The sequence below is a fragment of the Triturus cristatus genome, chromosome 6 (assembly GCF_964204655.1).
Source record: "Triturus cristatus chromosome 6, aTriCri1.1, whole genome shotgun sequence".
Taxonomy (NCBI): Eukaryota; Metazoa; Chordata; class Amphibia; order Caudata; family Salamandridae; genus Triturus; species Triturus cristatus.
In genome coordinates, this window is record NC_140589.1 from 150,419,051 (window position 1) to 150,434,962 (window position 15,912).

General features: G+C 48.2%; 1 protein-coding gene across 1 annotated transcript in view; it reads left to right on the forward strand.

Annotated features, from left to right (window-relative positions):
• The window catches only part of DNAH14 (dynein axonemal heavy chain 14), an 894,889-nt gene that overhangs the window by 233,840 nt on the left and 645,137 nt on the right, over nt 1-15,912 (forward strand). Inside the window, exon 29 of the mRNA XM_085610384.1 lies at nt 6,382-6,613. Coding sequence (XP_085466510.1) covers nt 6,382-6,613 — 232 coding nt within the window. The remainder of the gene's footprint in view (nt 1-6,381; nt 6,614-15,912) is intronic.

Here is a 15,912-nt window from a genome sequence, read left to right on the forward strand (position 1 = left end):
TCTTACGGACAGCTTCATCTGCCTGAGAGGTACATTAGAGCAGAGATCAGTCAAGGAAATTAATGGATCATGCCCTGTTCTGTGGCCTTCTTTCTTGTTTGTTCTTTTTGTCTTGTAAACTAGAAAGGTTTAGACCAGGGGTACTAATTATGATGCTATCAGCACTTGCATGTCCCCCTCTGAATTTCTTTTCATCTCGAACATCAAAAAGGGTGATGAACTGGTTATCATGAATTGCTTAACTACATTTAGCACATCAGTGGTCCTGCCCCAGTTACTTAGTTAACTTGGATATAGTCAGGTAACACCTACTTTCAACGATTGTTTTATTGGAGTAATGGACAACAAAATTAGCATGACTTAATAGAGGGAAACATAGTGATACCTTTTCTAAAATCCACAGTCATAGCAAGCTCATATAAATTCTGTTCGTTTTCAAATTAGCACAATTCAGCACTCACTCCTATGGCAAATGTATAACCTAGCATTCCGGGTGAAAAGGGGAGAAAGAAAGAATTGCATAGTGACAAAGAGAAAACTTTCACCACAAATCAATACTGTGCAATAGACACTAAAGCCATCATTACGATAGTAGATGGTCGGACTGCCGCCCGCTATTACGTAGGTCAGAAAACATCCCGACAAGCAGGGTGGGTGGCCGCAAAATTCTAATTTTCACGGTGGCTTGTGCTGCGGCCCCCAGCATAAGCTGCTGTGAAAGGAGCACTTTCTGCACGTCCATGCACCGTGTACCATACACCCTTAGGTGCATGGCACAGAGTGCATGGAGGTAAGTGGGTGCACTACATGTGCCCCCTGGGCCACTTTACAGTGGCCCACGATGGATGAGGGCCTGTTTGGGGCCCCCAAATTCCATTTCCAACAGCCTTTTTAGGCCAGTCTTTCTGACATGAAAAGGCTGTCGCAAAGGGATATCGTAATCCCGGCAGCGGTGCCTGCTCGGCACCGCCTCAATTCGGGACTATGGATCCGAAATCCGCCCACTCAAGATCACTGATCCTGGTGGGGGGGGCAGTTCCCCCCGACAGCTTTGGGTCTGACCGCAGTATTATAATCTGGTGCTCAGACCGCCATCTACGGCCTGCCAGTGGCTGTCCGAATGGCATCGTAATGAGCCCCAAAGTGCTAATAACAACATGTCCTAAGTAAAGGAGTCTTAGATATGGACCCAACTGGTCACTCTCATAGCTGCAGTAGGCCAATGTATTGCACTAAACTAAGAGTCACTTGAAACATTGCATCTTTCACACTCTCTAAAATGATTCTGAGGTGCTCCTCATGAGCAAACATGACGAGTTTCCTCTGTCTAGACCCCTGAGTATTTCTGGATAGCCACCAGTTGCTTAGATCTCTGTCTGCAGTTCCTTCTTAATTTCTAGTAGTGCCTCTTTCCCATCAAGTGTCGAAAGACATTGGTCTCAAAACACTATAGCTCTCTTAAACAGCATACGTAATGTCCTTTGGTTTTGTTACAGGTTTAAGAATTTGTCTGCTGGGCACCTTTTACCTACAGAAGCTTTTGTAGGCAGTCTAAAGGTCTTGTCAGTAAGCATAGCTTTAAATCTTATTGGTGCTACAGTAGCCATCAAGAAGGCCATACAACAATTCAGAATGCCATCAACGTCTATCTCAAGGAGAAGATATACAATGTGAAGATTCATGCTCCCCCACCCCAAAAGCGTTCTTTAATTCCACAAGTTGTATTTCTTCCTTAATTATAATGTGCACTTCAGATTGCTGATAGTCCATTAGAGGAATCCATCGAAGGGTGAAAACAGCCAATTGAGCCCCCGGCTCCACCTTGTGAATGTTCTGCTTCACCCAGCACTGCTCTACCTCTGTTTACCTTTACCACATTAATTTACCTTTATTTCCATCGCCATTGCTTAGATCACCTGTTCCATAAGCTTTGGAACGGAGATATGCATGGATGCAATTATTAAATAATCACATTCTGTCCGATTTGGAGGGATCAATATCTCCTGAAGGTTCTTCAAATTCAGGGACTTTAGGGTTCTCCTATGTGTTACATTTTTGCTGTTTCAAAAACGACTCAGTTCCATGGCCATCATCTTATGCTTCGGAGTTATGAAGCTTAGCGGAATTGGCACCTTGTATGTAAAGAAGCTGCATGTACTAGGTTCTACTTTATGCACCTGAGTGAAGCCCATGGAGTAGCAGAAATCAGCTTAAGCTGCATCACCGTCACTAAATGGGCATTATAGGCTGTGCCTCTGTCCAGGGCCTGTTCCTGCTGCGGTCAGACCACCTTTTCCCTCATTACTCCTTCAGCCTCTGTCTTCAGGGTTCAGGTAATGCCACACACAGCTCCACTAATGCCATGTTCTCAAGGGGTGCCTCTGTGACCCTCATCCAGGCACCAATGTTTTCAGAAGGAAGGAAAAGGCAGGCCTTTCATTGAGCCTCCAGCAGGTCAGACCACAGCCCAAAGTCTCATTTCCAAAGTTACTTCATTCAAGGCACTGAATATTCTGCCTCATGGAAAAACCAAAACGGGCATAGTGGCTGCAACAGTGAAGCTGAGCACCAGAGCTTAGAGTGCTGCCATCATTGAGCGTGGTCAGCTCAGGCCATCACTTCACACTTTCTTTAAGCGAGTAAAGGGTCGATTGAAATCAAAAGCAAAATAGAGATTAACATTCCAAAGAGGAGAGTATGCTTACCACACCAAAACCCAATTTCCCATTATTGACCGGGTATTTTTCACCCAGTAAATTCCAGCAGGTTTGACCTGGGAAAAGATTGAAGGGATGAAATGTTTGCCCCAAAACTCTGAATGCTGGCATGTGTGGTTACAGGAATTCAAGCATATATCATAATGTAACAGGTCACTAGTAATGAGGGCCTAGTGTGCCAATGTGATATGTCAACATGCCTCTGCCACTGCATATAAAATGGTCAGCATTATAGTTATCTGCACATTTTCACACCCGCTATTAGTTAATACACTTTAGTAGTGTCCTTTCCAAAATAACTATATAGTTTGTACTGTGATAGTGCTTATAACACCTTTAACCCCTTCCCTGCGGGGGTAATTCCCCTGCGGTGCGTGGGGGGCCGCGGCGCCGCTGTGCTCGTGACGAGCTCAGCTCGTCACGACTCACAGTGGAGCTGTGCTCATGATGAGCTGAGCTCGTCACAACCCCGCCCACTGATTAATTATCCCACACAGGCGGGGAATTAATCGCGCGTGGGCGGGCCGCGGCTGTTATGACGAGCTCAGCTCGCCATGAGCACAGCTCCACTGTGACTCATGACGAGCTGTGCTCGTCATGAGCACGCAACGGGTTAATGGATCTAACTAAATAATATATTACCTGGAGTAGGCAGTTTTTCTGGTTCATTCTAATTATTGCTAGTTTGTTTAGAGGTATACTTAATTACTGTTTATAAATCAGGGATCTGCAGTCCAAAGTTTACATTCAGTCTATTATCCCAAGTATGAAGTTTCTGAGTTAGTATGGCTTCCAGGTGTCCCAATGCATTTTAAATACAGTCAATCAGGGGAATACTTTTTATTACTGAATTTTCTGTTTTTGCTTGCAACAGTAGCCGGTGGTTACTGGTGACCATCCCGGTGTCGGCGGCAGGGTAGGTCATATGCGAGGAGCGTTTACACACCGGACCCAATCAGTGTCCTTTTTAAGCGCCGACTACTGTTGCAAGCAAATACTTGTTGACAGTATAGGTTAACAACCAGAGAATGTGGTATGTAGAATTCACTTACCCTTTCTAGTGTAGATAGTGTTTCTTTCATCCTGAGGAGGTGCCCTGATCTAACTGACACTTATGGCATGAAACATGTCGATCACTTGAGAGCAGGGCATACACAACTAGATACATTGCCACTAGTCCCTTGCCCCTCTCGCACTTTTATTTTAGGCAGTCTACCTTCTTAATAAATTGTTGGGTAGGACTAACTGACCTGTTTTAAACTCACATCCCTTCACATCTACACTCACTAGGCCCCTCACCCCCACTGCACCCACTGGCAGGAACAAAAGATCCCCGATAAAGAGCCCTGGTCTGGGTGCCCATCAGGTATTGCAGCACCGACGTGACGAGGGGCAGGCTCATATGATGAAGCTTGACACCTAGCTTGCTGGGTATGTGAGAGCCCTAGTTCTGACAAGGGGAACTCCCCCTTCTTTGCATACATAACAGTGGTCATCAGTGACTCACTCATCTCTACAGCTTCCCTCATCTCCAGCCTGAATCACAGAGGAACTTCGTACTTTTGTTGTATACCCTCCACAAGCAACCATCATAACATAAATTCTGCTCTTAAATCCAGCCCTTCAATATCAATGTACGCCAATCAGTAGATTTCTTTATGTGCAGGAGTTCTCCAGTTATGTTTGGTTCTGGGACTGAGGATTTCAAAGGGCAAGACTGCCTAGTTATGGGAAGATTTGTTCAATAAGAAAATTATGTGTTGTTGATATTATCAATGAAAATTACTGGTGTTTTTTATCAATAGCCCAAGGAAAACAGACATTGGGCCAGGTGTATCAAGCCTTTTTGAGTTTGCAAACGGGCCGATTCGCAGAATCGGCCCGTTTGTGAACGGGAAAAGGTCTTTTCTAATGTATTGCTTTGCATTCGCAATTTAGGTAATCGCAATTTTTGTGATTACCTAAATTGCGAATGCAAATAGGGAATCGCAATTTGCAAATCCCTAATGCCCATGCAGGAAGCTTTTTCCTAAATGCGAACTGTGCATTTAGAAAGCGCAGATTACCATCAACTTCAAGTTAATGGTAACCATGTGCAAACTTTGAAAAATGCACAAAAATGCATTCTTCAAAATGCCATGTAGCGCACACATGCCCCTAGGGCATGTGTGTGCTTTACATGTGCACACCTTCTTTTTTTGGGGTGATTCAAGGGAGCCTTAGGCCCCTAGGCACCCTTGCCTTTGCATTCGCTATTTGCGATTATCAATTTGGTAATCGTAAATTAGCAAATGCAAAACCATTTATTCCTATGGGCCTTTAGGCTATTTACCAAATCGCTATTAGGCAATGTTAAGGAATCGCAAAATATTTTGTGATTCCTGTATACATTGCATTTTGCGATTCCAAAAATTGCTGTTTCAGAATCGCAAACTGTATGTTTGATACATCTGGACCTTTATCTTTAAGTAACCTGAAAGTCCATTGAGTCCAGTTCATATTTGTTTCTTTTTCAGGCATGATATTTTATATAAATTTGTTGGGTGATTGACGTAATTATGTGTCCCTTGGTTAGTGACGATGGTGTAGTTCACAATTTCGCTGTGTGGCCTTTCATGAGGCTTAGTGGTCCTTTATCACTCGTTCCCAATCAACTGAAATTTTGAAGTTTAAATACTCAATCTGCAGCCATGTTGGATTCTTTTTTTGTCCAAAACTACAATCAACGTATGTAGATTGGAATCATTCCAGACCAATAGAAAGGCCTGGAACAGAACAATTGAATCCATCCTTCCAGTCATATACCACTGTGCTAAATATCATGTCAATGCATTGTGAATTTACACCCAGTGTTATACTCTTCTTAAAAATCGATCCAGTATTCCTTGTTGGTTGAAAAAGAGAGAACATATTTTATTTCATGAATGTATATGGAAGTGTGAGGATTGTATTCAATAAAATGCCATTCTATAAGGCCCTGACCTCCCATAGCACAATGCTCCCCAATCATGTAGAGTATAGGGCTCTGCTTACACATATATGACGTCAAATTAAAGATAGACATGTGTCAGAGCAGGTAATTAATCGTAAAACAATTATGTAGACTTTACAGTATTCTAGACTTTTATCCCAAAGGGAGTTTTTGTTTTCCGTAAACAGTGTTGCTATGGGTCTTTGATGAATACAATTGATTGATATTAAAATATCAATTCACTCACACAAACACACTAAAAATTGTTGTGGTATCACTCTGAAGTATTGGTCTATTGCAATTTGTATGCAAACCTTCTTAAATTAACCCCTTCCCTGCTCATGACGGAACCACTCCGTCATGAGCCACGGTCGCGCTGTGCTCATGACGGAGTGGTTCCGTCATGCCGCGGCCGTTGGCTGCCGCTCCGCCCACGCGGCGCCTTTTCCCCCCCTGTGCGGGCGTCTAACGTAAGTGGGCGGCGTCGTGACGGAACCACTCCGTCATGAGCACAGCTCGCCCGTGACTCATGACGGCGTTGTTCCGTCATGAGCATGGCAGCGCCGCGCACACTTAAAACACCACCAGCGCTGCGGCGGAATTCGCGCCGCAGCGAAGGGGTTAAGATAATGTATCAATATTTACAGCTTTTTACATGTTCAGGGTAATTATTGTTCATATTCCGTTCTTCAGGCAGCTGCGTTATGAATGGAATGAGCAGAACAACACATGCTATGTGGTCCAAGGCAGTGCTTCCTTTGTGTATGGCTATGAGTATCTAGGCTGCTCCTCCCGGCTGGTCATCACTCCTCTCACCGACCGCTGCTGGTTAACTCTCACTGGAGCCCTGCACCTACATCTCGGAGGATCTCCTGCTGGCCCAGCAGGCACAGGAAAAACTGAGACTGTTAAAGACTTGGCCAAAGTAAGTTCTATTTGTATACTGAAGTTATGAAATGAAATGCTTTTTGTAGGAAAGTGCCTCTTTTGACATGGTTAGCCCACACGTTTTGCCTGGTGTAATTTCGAACTGTAAGTGCACTGGGTCCCTGCCAACCAGGCTCGTAGTGCCAGATCTTCTTTCCCTAAAACATCTCCACGATTGGTAAAACTACTGTTGCCTCTGTAAGCCCCAGTACCCAGTTCATGAGGACAGTAGGAATTCCCCTACGGACCCCTCACCCAGATCAGGCGGTGCTGCTGTCACAGGCTGCATGTCCAGGTGCAGGACAAAGCAAAGGGTCAACATGGCAAACAGCCCTGTGTGCCATACCGCCTTTACACTGCATAAGGTATAGGTAAGCCAGCTCTAAGGCAGGCCTTGAGCCCTAAGGTAGAGTGCACTATATCCTATGTGTGGACATATCAGCATGAGCAGCTATGCCCCTGCAACGTCTAATCTATTCTGAGATATTGTAAGTGGACAGGCAAGCCCTAAAAAAGTACATGGGCTGGATACTTGTCAACACGAGTTCCCTAGCTCCAGAATGACTTCACTGATTTCTAAGATTTTTGGTACCAAACATCATGTATTAATAAATCTGTGCTGAAGCCAGATTTGGATTTATTAAAAAATTGACACAAGAGACCCAGCTAGAGGGTACCCCTGAAACCTTCCAAACCCTAGTGTTGTCTCTGTCTAGTTTTAGCCAGCCTGCTATCACCAGACATGTTTCTGGACCCCTGGGTAAAGAGCCAGAGCTCTCCGGATCCAGAATCAATGCCTGCTCTTGGCGGAGGTGGTCACATCCTACCCAGAGGCGCAACTAGAGCCAAATTTCGGGGGGGGCTAAGAAAAAATTTGGGGGGGGCTGAATCTTTTAAGCCATAGGCAGAGTGGAGCTGCAGGGGCTCTTAGAAGGGGTGAAACAACAGCGAGGCCTCATTAACATGCAAATGGTCTTTTAAAGACCTGTGAAGTGCTCGGGTGCGGCTGTGTGTACGCCGGGAAGCTGTCTCATCCCAGGCAGCCACACACGACGGGGGGGGCTGAAGCCCTGTGAGTCCATTGGGTGTTGCGCACCTGATCCTACCCCCCAACACCCCCTGTAGGACCTGCCTCGGCAGAAGTGGGAACTTCAAAAGGACATGCCGCCTTTGAACCCTAACTCCAGCCACTGCAGATGGCGCCCTCCAGTCCTGCTCCAATTATGGTGGGAGGACTAGTGGGAAAATTAGGTAAAATAGGAGGTGGGTCTACCTTCATCCTGTACCACCCCTCAGGTGGGGCAGACAATGTAGACCCCACTTTTTTCTGTCCTGAGGATGGGGATAGTAGCCAATTAGATGTCAGGGTATGCCCACCCCCATTTGAGCTTGTGTCATTGCCGCGGGCCCGGGTACAAATGCACGCCGCAGCGCGGGAGCGGGCAATTTGAGCTTGTGTCATTGCCGTGCGGACCGCTGCTGCATGCGCTTTGCTTTTTAAAACTTTCATGTAACTGTAATAACTTGTATTTTAGTATTTTTAACAATTGAAAACTACTCACGGCCTCTTAGCAATAGCGGGCGGACCCCTGACGCTCTACTTAGCACAACCCCTCGGCCTCAGCCAATCTCACCGGGAGGGGGAGGAGTCAGAGGCGGGTCCCCAGATACATATGCACACCGCAGCGCGGGAGCACAGCGGGCGCGCCGGTGGCGTGCCAATTTCAAACCTGTCTGCGCCCGTCCACGCCCTGACGGGCCCAGTGGCCACGAACTATGGCCAAATTCTTAAATACTCCTCTGAGGAACTTAGAATGCTTGCCCAGCCTGCTTTCCCCCTTGATCCCTCCACCCACAAGCGCATCAGTCTTAACGGCATCTCTCAACCATGGAGAACCCGTGTAGATTTACTACCCCCCATCTCTTATCGCTCTCGAGCTTACGGCCCTACCAAAATAAAAAACACTGCCCTACATATTTTCTACCTCAGTACCCGCTCCTTGGTCAAGCACCAGTTGGACATCTTTTTGCTGCTTATGGCAGAAAAACCAGACGTTTTTCTGGTCACGGATTCCACCCCGGACATGCTAGCGGCATTACCTCAGGACTATTATATACTACATGCAAATCGGCCTCCGGGTAAAACTGGTGGTGGAGTAGCCGCCATCATTCATAAAGACCACAATTTCACCACCATCACCCCCCTTAGCCTTCCGGCGGTTGAGAATATGGCCATTAAACTGAAATCCAGTTCTGGACCACTCATCTGCATCCTTGTCTACAGGCCCCCACAGCACATGCCCTTATTCCCTCTCTCATTGAGTGAACAGATGGCTAATTTAGCCATGAACTACGCTAACATACTACTAATAGGCGATCTGAATTATTGGTGTAACGACGCCCTTGGTGGGCCGCACGCTGCAGAATTAACTGATTTACTCTCCAACCTTAACTTTACTCAGCACATATCCTCTGCCACCATATCAAAGGACACACATTGGACTAAATCTGGTCCACTAATCTAACACTATCTGTGCCCACGATCTTACCATGCATATGGTCAGATCATCATTTAATAAAATTCACAGCAACGATTCCCCTCAACATTAAGACCCCCACGGCTGCGGGTGGCATGATAAGAAAGTGAAGGGCTCTCAATAAACAGGAATTCATTGACTCCTTGGCTAGTTCAGTGCCCGTTCTTAACCCCAATATTAGCACCACGGAAGAAAACATCTCTGCCTGGCTACTAGCAGCCTGCAACACACATGCCCCGCTTACGAAACTCAATCATGCCTGCCGAGCCGACGCACAGAAATGGTTCTCTATTGATCTAAAAAAGCAAAAACTAGCGCTCCGCCACATAGAAAGGAGATGGAGACTAAAATACTCCCTCGAAGAGAAACTCCAGTACTTAAAGGCTCGCAAAGATTATAAAAACGCCATAACGGCAGCCAAGGCTGCCCACTTCTCTACTAGAATCCTGAGCTCCCATAACAGGTTGAAGGAAATTTTCGCGATAGTCAACGACCTATGTAATGCAGAGAGAATTCTCCCTAAACAGACACCCACCCAAGAACTATGCAACTCCCTGAACGATTACTTTGTGAACAAAATCTCCAACATTAAAGCCAGCATCCCCACTTCCAGACACACGGAGCCCCCCGACACCATGATAACCAATACAGCTACCAAAGATCACTTCCCTGCCATATGCACTCAGGCCTTCCTGGACTTGTTGTCCAGAGTCAAATCGACACTGCTTCCCCCCTCACATTCTAAAGGACACCCTCTCTGCCTTGCCACATACTGTACTGCCCTTTCTAAATGAGTCTCTCTCGCAGGGCATGGTCCCTAACGCATTCAAGAATGCAATAGTGGTCCCTCTCCTAAAGAAACCAGGGGCCGATCCCCTGAACCTATCTAACTATCGCCCCATTTCCCCGCTTCCCTTCTTGGCCAAGATTTTGGAGGCTCACGTTGCTAGGTGCCTATCCAACTTCATTGAACAATCTGAACACCTAGATCCTCACCAAGCAGGCTTCTGCCCCACTCACTCCACAATGAGACAGTAATTCTCGCGGTATTGGACGGCTTACGAGCAAATGCAGACAAGGGCATCTCTCAGGCTTTGGTGCTCCTGGATCTGTCGGCCGCTTTTGACACGGTCGACCATAAAATCCTGATGGACCGTGTCAGACAGGCCGGCATACAGGGATCAGCTTTCAACTGGATCAAGTCCTTCCTCGAGGGCCGCACCCAAGCGGTACGCCTTGCCCCATTCACTGCCCCCAAGATCACGACCACATGTGGGGTCCCACAGGGATCGTCGTTGTCTCCCCATCTGTTCAATCTTTACCTCCTGCCCTTGATCCACTCTTTAATCAACAGGAAGGGAACCACATTTAATTACGATAATGACCTTCAGCTTGTTTTTACTATCGATAACCCCCCTGACTCAATCCAAGAATTTCAAGCTACCATGCTCCATATCCAGCGTTGGATGGACCTTAACCATCTCAAACTTAATCCGGGCAAGACCGAACTAGTCCTGCCCTGGAAAGGCCAGATCTTCTGTGGCCCACTACTGGCCGATGGAACTGGGACCTCCCCCCCGCCCCATCTTCCTCTGTAAAAAGCCTAGGGGTCACCAAATAATGCTGATCTCTCAGTCAGAGCCCAAGTAGGGGCAGTGGTCTCGACTTTGCTAATTCAATCTACCTCGGCTTGCCACTCTTTTAATTAAACGTCTCCAGCTGGTGCAGAACCAAGCTTCGAGACTAAACTACAAGCAACCAAGATGGCAATCTGCCAGACCTTCATTACTAAAACTTCACTGGCTCCCTATCGCCCAACACGCGGCCTTCAAGACGGGTTGCTTAATCTTTAAGTCTCTGTATTGCCGGAGCCCTAAATTCATCAGCTGCCTGATATCGAGGCATGTCCCCACCGTAACCTGCGTTTCAGTCCACCTCCAGCTGTTAACTGGCCCTGCCTTCAAGCTCAAACGCCAGGGAGGGTGCAGGTTTTCCTATCTGGCCCCTAAATTATGGAACTCCCTCCCACCAGAAATTCGGTCCTGCAACAACCTCCTGGGGTTCAGAAAAATGCTCAAGACACGGCTGTTTGAGCAGGCTCATGCGTAAAACCGTCTCTGTCTTGACACCGCCTATAGCAAGCGCATGAAACCTCTCGTGTACGTGCGCTATAGAAATTCTTGTTAACATAAAATAACATGTGGCTTGCCACCCACTTCTATTGGCCCGACATTAGGAAGGCCTCATACGCGTTCTAACAGTCCTGTCCAACCTTCTAGGAAAGCGGCAAGACGGGAGGGAGGTGCAAGGCCCCCTGCAACCGTGTCCTGTCATGTGCACCCCTTGAGTCAGTGGGCATTGACATTGTGGGGCCTCTGGACCCCAAGACTTCAACGGGCAACAGGGTCATCCTGGTCATGATGGACCATGTCACCCAGTACCCAGAAGCGATCCCCCTGAGGATGATGATCGTGCCAGCTGTGGTTAAGGCACTGTTGGGGATCTTTCCCAAGGAGGTGATCTCCGACCGGGGGACCCACTTCATGTCCTCGTAAATGAAGGCCATGTGAAAGGAGTGTGGGGTAACCTGCAAGTTCTCCACACCCTACCACCCTCAAACCAATGGGTTGGTTGAGAGATTCAACCGTCCCCTGAAGGGCATGATTATGGGTCTTTTCAGACCCCATGAGGCATAAGTGGGACATCCTCCTACCATGTCTTTTGTTTGCCTACAATAAGGTTCCGGAGAAGGGGTTGGCATCAGCCCATGTAAGCTTCTTTATGGGCTCCCTGTAAGGGGTTCTCTCAGTTTGGTGAGGGACGGAGGGCTGGAAACAAGCTCTCAGGCAGCCGCCCCAGGGTGTATTCAGTCATGTCCTGGCCTTCTGTAACCAAACAGCTACCTTCAATAAACTTGTTAAGGCAAACCTGGAAGCTGGCCAGGAGGATATTAAACAATGGTATAACCAGAATGCACCTCTGGTTGAGTTTCAGCCTGGCTAGAAAAGTTTGGGTCATGGCCCCTGTAGAGCCTTGTGCTCTATAGGTCAAGTGGTTTGTGCTGTTTGGGTTGAAGGAGCGCAAGAGTGACATTACCTATCTGGTGGACTTCCAAACTCCTAGGAACCCTTTGCTGAGTCTGCATGTGTATCGCCTCAAGACACATTTTGAGAGGACTAAGTTGACCATGCTGTTGGTCATGGATGATGGAGTGGAAACGGAGACTGAACCTCTCCTGGAGCAACAGGGAGACACCTGCCGGTTGCTGGGGCAGTTTTCTCCCTTGTTCTTGCTCACCCCGGGGTCACCCATTTGTGCTTTCATGATATTGATACGGGGGATAGTCTGCCTGTTAAGCCCAAACTTACAGGTTGTCTGATAAGATAAGGATTAGCATCTGGGAAGGGGTTTCCATTGATGCTAGCCCTTGGGTGATTGAGCCCTCCAACAGCCCCTGGCCTAGTCCGGTGGTATTGGTGCCCAAGGCTGCTCCCCCCCGGTGTGGCACCTGAAATTCGGTTCTGTGTGGAACACCATGCGCTCAACGGCGTCACTCGGACTGACGTGCATACCATTCCCTGAGTGGATGTACTGTCTGATCGGTTATGGTCTGCCAAGTTCCTCAGTACCTTTGATCTTACGTCTGGGTACTGGTAGATTGCCATAACTGATGGGGCATGAGAGAGGTTAGCCTTCTCAATGCCCTTTGGATTGAAGAACGCACCTGCCAGATGAACCAGGTCTTCGCGGGGCTGGACAACTTCAGTGCTGCCTGCCTTGATGACTTTGCGGTTTTCAGCTCCAGTTGGGAGGATCACTTGGACCACCTCTGGGAGGTACTGAGAGCAATACAGCGTGCCGGACTCACTATCAAGCGTTACAACAAACAAATGATGGACGGAATGCTGACAATGCAGACATTCTCCCCCATTCAAGAGATCTGGGTTAAATCCATCGTTCTTTTGCCCACTACACCACCCCAGTTTAGACATGGCCATATGCAAATCAGTCTTGACCCTGTGCCTCATGGGAACAGTCCAGCCCAAACTGCCAAGCCATGTCTTCCCTGGACCGGAATCAAGCATCCTAGGACCGGTTTCTGGCTATCAGCCATCATCAGCCAGGATAGCTTGACTCCAGTGGCGTAGTGAGCATGGGTCCCACGTCTGGGAATACCCATCCCACTTAGGGCGAAAAGCGTTACAACAAACAAATGATGGACGGAATGCTGACAATGCAGACATTCTCCCCCAGTCAAGAGATCTGGGTTAAATCCATCGTTCTTTTGCCCACTACACCACCCCAGTTTAGACATGGCCATATGCAAATCAGTCTTGACCCTGTGCCTCATGGGAACAGTCCAGCCCGAACTGCCAAGCCATGTCTTCCCTGGACCGGAATCAAGCATCCTAGGACCGGTTTCTGGCTATCAGCCGTCATCAGCCAGGATAGCTTGACTCCAGTGGCGTAGTGAGCATGGGTCCGGTCCAGGGAAGACATGGCTTGGCAGTTCGGGCTGGACTGTTCCCATGAGGCAAGACTGATTTGCATATGGCCATGTCTAAACTGGGGTGGCGTAGTGGGCAAAAGAACGATGGATTTAACCCAGATCTCTTGACTGGGGGAGAATGTCTGCATTGTCAGCATTCCGTCCATCATTTGTTTGTTGTAACGCTTTTCGCCCTAAGTGGGATGGGTATTCCCAGACGTGGGACCCGTGCTCACTATGCCACTGGAGTCTAGCTATCCTGGCTGATGACGGCTGATAGCCAGAAACCGGTCCTAGGATGCTTGATTCCGGTCCAGGGAAGACATGGCTTGGCAGTTCGGGCTGGACTGTTCCCATGAGGCACAGGGTCAAGACTGATTTGCATATGGCCATGTCTAAACTGGGGTGGCGTAGTGGGCAAAAGAACGATGGATTTAACCCAGATCTCTTGACTGGGGGAGAATGTCTGCATTGTCAGCATTCCGTCCATCATTTGTTTGTTGTAACGCTTTTCGTCCTAAGTGGGATGGGTATTCCCAGACGTGGGACCCATGCTCACTATGCCACTGCAGTCTAGCTATCCTGGCTGATGACGGCTGATAGCCAGAAACCGGTCCTAGGATGCTTGATTCCGGTCCAGGGAAGACATGGCTTGGCAGTTCGGGCTGGACTGTTCCCATGAGGCACAGGGTCAAGACTGATTTGCATATGGCCATGTCTAAACTGGGGTGGCGTAGTGGGCAAAAGAACAATGGATTTAACCCAGATCTCTTGACTGGGGGAGAATGTCTGCATTGTCAGCATTCCGTCCATCATTTGTTTGTTGTAACGCTTTTCGCCCTAAGTGGGATGGGTATTCCCAGACGTGGTACCCGTGCTCACTATGCCACTGGAGTCTAGCTATCCTGGCTGATGACGGCTGATAGCCAGAAATTGGTCCTAGGATGCTTGATTCCGGTCCAGGGAAGACATGGCTTGGCAGTTCGGGCTGGACTGTTCCCATGAGGCACAGGGTCAAGACTGATTTGCATATGGCCATGTCTAAACTGGGGTGGCGTAGTGGGCAAAAGAATGATGGATTTAACCCAGATCTCTTGACTGGGGAGAATGTCTGCATTGTCAGCATTCCGTCCATCATTTGTTTGTTGTAACGCTTTTCGCCCTAAGTGGGATGGGTATTCCCAGACGTGGGACCCGTGCTCACTATGCCACTGGAGTCTAGCTATCCTGGCTGATGACTGCTGATAGCCAGAAACCGGTCCTAGGATGCTTGATTCCGGTCCAGGGAAGACATGGCTTGGCAGTTCGGGCTGGACTGTTCCCATGAGGCACAGGGTCAAGACTGATTTGCATATGGCCATGTCTAAACTGGGGTGGCGTAGTGGGCAAAAGAACGATGGATTTAACCCAGATCTCTTGACTGGGGGAGAATGTCTGCATTGTCAGCATTCCGTCCATCATTTGTTTGTTGTAGGACTCACTATCAAGGCCAGTAAGTGCAAGATAGGGCAGGGGTCTATGGTTTACTTGAGACACCAAGTAGCGGGCGGCAAGGTGGCCCCTCTACAACTAAAGATTGAGACCATTCTGGCGTGGGCACCTCCCAAGACCCAGACGGAGGAGAGAGCCTTTTTGGGCCTCACTGGATACTACCAACGGTTTATCAAGGGGTATGGCACTATTGTCACCTCCTTGACGGAACTGACTTAGAAAAAGCAGCTGCATCGGGTGATCTGGACAAAGGCCTGCCAGACGGCGATCGACACTCTGAAGGAGGCCCTCGTACTCAAGGCGCTTGACTTCTCCCAGGAGTTTGGGGTACAAACTGATGCCTCTGAGCATGGCATGGGGTCTGTGCTTTCACAGCTAAATGAGGAGGGCCTGGAACAACCGGCAGTCTTCATTAGGAGGAGTTGCTACCCAGGGAAAAGAGGTGGAGTGCCATTGAAAGGAACGCCTTTGCTGTGGTCTGTGCACTGTAGAAGCTGAGTCCCTATTTTTTGGGGACTTACATCTGGGTTCAGGCAGACCACAGGCCCCTCCAATGGTTAATGCAGATGAGGGCTGAGAATCCTAAACTATTGAGATGGTCCATCTCCCTACAAGGAATGGATTTCACGGTGGAGGACCGGCCTGGAACCGAGCATGCCAATGAGGATGGTCTTTCCAGATTCTTCTGCCTTAGCGATGAGGACTCCCCTGAGGTAGGGTAGTTCTCCCCACTTCCTGCTAGGGGGGACGAGTGTTAGACCTGGCATCTTTTGGCATGGT